Below are 5,657 nucleotides of genomic sequence, written 5' to 3'. Positions count from 1 at the left end.
TGTGGTAATGGGTGAGGTGACGCCTATGTATGACTGCGGTTTCATGAGGGAGCGCGACACCACTCCCTCCGGCCTTAATCAAAACGGTTTTCTTTCATGTGTCATGTATAAATGTAGGATGCCCCGAAACAAATTGTTCTAAAACTTATAAACACAAACCCTACAATATCCAAATCACTTTCATGTTGAGACATCCCATCAACCTCAATAAGTTGCATATCCAATTTCTGGTGGATGCCCGCATTCGTCTACTACTAAATTGTGATAGTATGTCGACTTTCTCTTCAAAGTTGGGGAACTTTTGTTCCCTACACAGCCTCGAAAAGGATCAAGACTCCTTAAATGGTCGTATATGTTATTAATCATAGTATCGGATTGTAGCTTACCTAATAAACGATGCTACTTCAGGATATTTATAGGAAAATGTATTTTTTTTCAACAATAAATGATATGTATAATAACTATATAAAAATTAACTATATAAATAATAACTAAATCTACTCACACATTGAACGCTCCACCAGGCATGAGGTTTATTGGGCGAAGGAGAACGCCAAGAAGCAAAAAAATGCCAACATGATCGTCCACCTTTGACCTTTTGTCTACCTTTCCATCAACAATCGAATACATGTCATCATATATGTTGTGATAAATTTATAAGGCAATATATAGGATCAAATAACAATATTATTGGTTATGTTAAACTTTTATAAAGTATTCGACTAATACCAACTATGTTAACCAGCCCTTTTATGTAGAAATACTGTTAAATATCAGTATAATTATACAAATAGAGTTGACACAATGACATAATATCTAAAATAATTCAAAGAATAACTTGTAAAAACACATTTGATAACATTTCGTGAAATTACTATAATATTCTCAAATGCTTATATTATCATAATCCAAAACAATTTAAAGATAATTTGAGAGAAAAGTTAAATATTTACGTATGTTGTGATGTCTTTTTTCTTATGTTGAAAAAAATATATAAAAATAAACAATAATTCATGATTTTGAAAAGAGTTTGGTAGAAGATATTTACGAGTAATACTTGCCAAAAACAGCAAATAAGTAAAGTTATATAATAAGCTTCATTGATCATCTACCATTTTGCAAATTACGAAATGTCTTCACGTAACAAGATAATTTGCCTTGCTTTCTAAAAAGAGTAGTCAAATGATTTTATTACACATTTCCTTTTGGCCATTTGATTTAATACCCTTCTCAAAATTTTATACTTTTTATTTAATTATGTTAATACGTTTTTGTAAGTTTAATTGTGTTAAACTATTATAAACTATTTATATGATCAATATCCTTACTTTAAAATCGACGACAAATATACACAATTCTCTTTTTTGGAAAATCAATCTACAATAATTATACAAGGTAATTATTATTTCTTCTTTCAAGAATGTTACTGTTACACGACAGTGAAAAGTAAAGGTTGCAAGAAAGAGGATTGTAGAAATGATTTACTTGAAATGGAGTTAACATGCTTATGAATTTGGAATTGGGTTGTCTGGTGTGAAACTTTTCATCTTACGTGCGAGTAACTACTTCCTTCTTACATACCACACATGTTACCATCTCAGTACACATGATATATATTATGTACATTTATCAATAAGCATTAACTTTTTATATGAAAATTCGTATTCATTTTTTCATAATTAGGTTGTATATAAATATCAAGATTTAACATAAACGGCTTCATTTTAAATTTAACTACTTTTTTTTTAACAGTTAGTTTTTTTTAAAGAAAAATCATTTTGTAAATTTCATTCTCATATTAGGTAGCAATTTGGTATGGAGTAATCAAAGAATAAATAAAATGGAATATTACCCCGAAATTGGGAAAAAATTATGCTTAAGCGCCACGAAGGAACTAAGAAAACGTGATTTTTTTTTTTTTTTAAATTATATTGTAAATGTTCTTGTTTTTCATTATTTTTTTGGAATGAAATGATATGTAATATTTTTATTCATAATTGTATGGTATTTAGTTCCTTTATGTTTATTAACTTTATAGATAATAGATAAGTTTTTTTTTTTTAATATTTGAAAACTCTTAAATATATATTTTGAACAAAGTAAAATATGTCTATATATAATTTAATTTTATTTAACTAACTTTTTATATAATACTAATATTTTTATTTTTTCTTTACAAAATATATATATTTTTTAGTTTTTTATTTGTTAATAACAATAAATGACCTATTTCATTTTTTTCAAGTAAACCAAACAGGACAATTTGTTTGTTATATTTTATGATGGTTTTCTTTGATACCGTATTCATAAGTTATCTAAAGTATTATAACGTTTAAAATAGTTTTTAAGTTTACATAATACAAAACGGAATCATACACCAAGTAATAGAATCTAAATACACATAAAAACAAATCAAGCAAGATATTAGTTTCACCTTAACAACTATCATTTCGATAATCTTTATTTAACAGAATATTTGTTGTTGGGTAATTAATAAGAAAACAACAGACTGAAAAAAGATCACAAAGTAGTTTAAAATTAAACAGAAACAGTTGTTTATAATAAATGTGTCGGACAGCATTCGAATTAAACAATAATAATTTCTTTAATGAAACATACATACAACAACTGTAATTATTATCCGTGTCTTTACTTCTGCAACCACCACTTGTACCTTGTGCATAGTTTCTGGTACACTGATGATCATTGTGAAACTGAAAACTCCCATTAGAAGAATCTCTATATTCGCGTATTGTTTCGTCCTCGTTATTCGCAGCCGAAAAGGAATATTCCGGCCAAGTTTCAGCCGTCTCCGCTACTGTAATCGTCAAACTTTCATCTTCTTCCGAAAACTCCGTGGTGGAGACTGCCGCATTCGCATTCCTCACCACCTCCCAGCCGTCGGATTCCCAGTTTGCCGATGAATTGGAAGCCAATGTAGCTATCCTTCGTACCCCGTTTGAAGAATTCAAATTCGTAGCTGTATTTTCAATCTCCGACGTTTCTCCGTCGGAGAAATTTGAGTCCGACCAATCGAACACGCATCTCGGTGACCATTTTCTGTCCATGAATTCAGATGAAGAAGAAGAAGAAGAAGAAGAGCAGGATAGCAAAAATGGGTGTTGTAGCAACTGATCGCAGCTCCATCTTTCCGACGGGTCTCTTCTGAGACACTTGTTTAAAAAATCATGTAGCTCGTCGGAAAAGTGACCTGGCAAATGTGGTAACTCGTCGGAGTACCCAATTTGAAACAGAGTGTCAACTCCTCTGTCTTCCCACGCTGGTTTTCCGGTGACCATTTCGATCACTGTACACCCCAATGACCAAACATCAGACTCCGGTCCTTGACACTCCCCACGAACGACCTCCGGCGCCATCCACAACGGACTACCACGTGTTCCAGAAACCGGAACACCACCCAATTCCACCGCCGAACCAAAATCCGCCAGCTTCGCCTCCCCGGGAATCACCCCGACCAACACATTCTTCCCTTTCACATCGCAATGAACAATATTTCTCTCATGAATGTACTTCAACGCCGACACAATACACCGCGTATAACTCCGAACAGTGACATCCTCACCGTGTTTTGCCAACTCAGCAACGGTCCCACCTGGCATATACTCGATGTGTAAGTTCCGGTACACCACCGGAGAATTCTCCTTCTCCGACGTGAAATCATCGCCGCGATACCCAACAACATAAGGAGACGTCAACGATCTCAGAATCCGAATCTCATTCTCCAAAGCTTGAGAGAATCGTTCGGAGGTTTGTTTCACGGACTTAACCGCGAAGACCCCACCATCGGATTTATCGACGGCGAGACTGACAGTTCCGAAAGAGCCTCGACCGATGCAAAGGCCTCGAACCCAATTCGGTGTGGTGGTCATTTTGAGAAAAGATAAAAGATTGGTATTAATGGAGATGGGGTTTTTTGGAGGGAGGGTATTTATAGAAGAAGGAGTGAAGGAAGTTGGCGTGAGAAGAGGGGAGAATGATACGGTGTTTTATCCTTATCTCGATGGTTGATCGTTAAAAGGGCAGGGCAATAACTGCAATCACTTGGCACAGTGCCACAGTGTGTTGTCGTTACTCACGTTAGGCTACAACATCCATATGTTCCGGTAAAGTTACAAGACTTTACATGTGCCAAAATTATTATCACAAATACTTTCGTAATTATGATGTTAAAACTAGGATGAGCTAACTAATTTTAAAAGTAAAATAAAAAAATGTAGACATTTGTATTAATGATTTTGATCTTTAATTTTTAACTCCAAGGTTTTTTTTTTTACATTGCCACTGATGAAAAGTGTTGTTTTTGTGTGTTTGATCGTGTTTTTTAGCTTTTGGTAAAGAGATGTAAATACATTGGGATTATGAATTCAAAAATGAATTAAGTTTTAATTTGTAGACGAAAGATGTCACGCTCTAAAAAATTAATAAGATAACATAATAGACTTCACTAAGAACCGTTCTTGTAAGTTCTTAAACTGTAGATTTGAAATTTACCACGGATCAGGTTTTCATTTTGGATAATGGTTTTTTTTTTTAACTACAAAATGTTGACATTTTAAATGTAAAATTAACCTAGTTCAATGTAAGCTAAAGACCGATCCGTTCCTTCAAAATCATTGATAGTAGTTGAGACGTTATTCTAAGATGTGGTGGATATCACATTTCAAGATCTATTTAAAAATAGGGACTACTAAATGGATATAATTGTTGGTATTTGGGTTCAGAATTTTAACATTCGGAATTTCAAACCAATTATTTTTTCATTTTCAGAATATAGTATAACACCCAACTTTGTTCCCCAAGTGTAATATAAAAATTCATTTGTTCAACATTGTAAAAACATAGTTTTCCAAAACATGGTAATAACATAAAATCAACGGAAGTCTATAACAAATCAAAAGCGATGCGTGTGCATTATAGTTAAACTGAGACCTTTCTTTGAATAGAGGAACAACATGAACATAAAATTAATTGTAAGCACAAAGCTTAGTGTGTTCACCAATATACCATATCTCGCATTAAATACATAATGCATACATACAAGACTTATAGTCAACACTTAAGTGAGACTATAAGCTCATAGCCCTCATCCCAAAGACATATTAGACATACAACCAACTCATAGTCAACACCTCAGTGTGCGTATGTACACACAGTTTTCATCCTAAAGACTTGTTAGACTTCCCTCTATCATCCTAGTAGGCCTGAAAGCTTACAACTAACTCCTTTCAGATCAATACAAACCAAGTAAATAGAATAACCAACCTAATCACAATGTTGTACCCTAAAAATACATATCCAAGCTACCACACTATACACATCATGTCACACACAATATAGTGAGAAAACTCACATTAGTCTAGCAACAAAAACTCAACAACAGTCTCTGAAAATGAAATAGGTAGAACATGTCACCTAATATCAATATGAGATCAAATCCTTACCTCAATACACAAACTCCTCAAAGTTTGACCGAAGGGGAGGCCAACACCTAGATATGCTAGGCAGTTATCCGGTTGAAATAGACTGAAGGGGAGGCCAGCACCCATATATGCTAGGCAGTTATCCGGTTGAAATAGACCGAAGGGGACGCTTGCACCTAGATATGACTGGCTCGATATGTTATTGTATGGTATGTG

The 5,657-nt window shown here is 33.7% G+C and overlaps 1 protein-coding gene across 1 annotated transcript; it reads right to left on the bottom strand.

Annotated features, from left to right (window-relative positions):
- Nucleotides 1-2,435: 2,435 nt before the first annotated feature.
- Nucleotides 2,436-4,006, bottom strand: MAPKKK14 (mitogen-activated protein kinase kinase kinase 14). Its single transcript, XM_078995186.1, has one exon. It carries the CDS (start codon nt 3,888-3,890, stop codon nt 2,436-2,438), a length of 1,455 nt encoding a protein of 484 aa, XP_078851312.1. The 5' UTR covers nt 3,891-4,006.
- Between the last annotated feature and the right edge of the window lie 1,651 nt (nt 4,007-5,657).

The sequence above is a fragment of the Lactuca saligna genome, chromosome 5 (assembly GCF_052625555.1).
Source record: "Lactuca saligna cultivar CGN05327 chromosome 5, ASM5262555v1, whole genome shotgun sequence".
In the NCBI taxonomy this organism is placed as follows: domain Eukaryota; kingdom Viridiplantae; phylum Streptophyta; class Magnoliopsida; order Asterales; family Asteraceae; genus Lactuca; species Lactuca saligna.
The sequence above is the reverse complement of the archived record's forward strand: the minus strand, read 5'-3'. Positions and strand labels throughout refer to the sequence as shown.

Coding starts and splice junctions, on each gene's coding strand:
- MAPKKK14 (XM_078995186.1), bottom strand. CDS start 3,890: ATGACCACCACACCGAATTGGGTTCGAGGCCTTTGCATCGGTCGAGGC.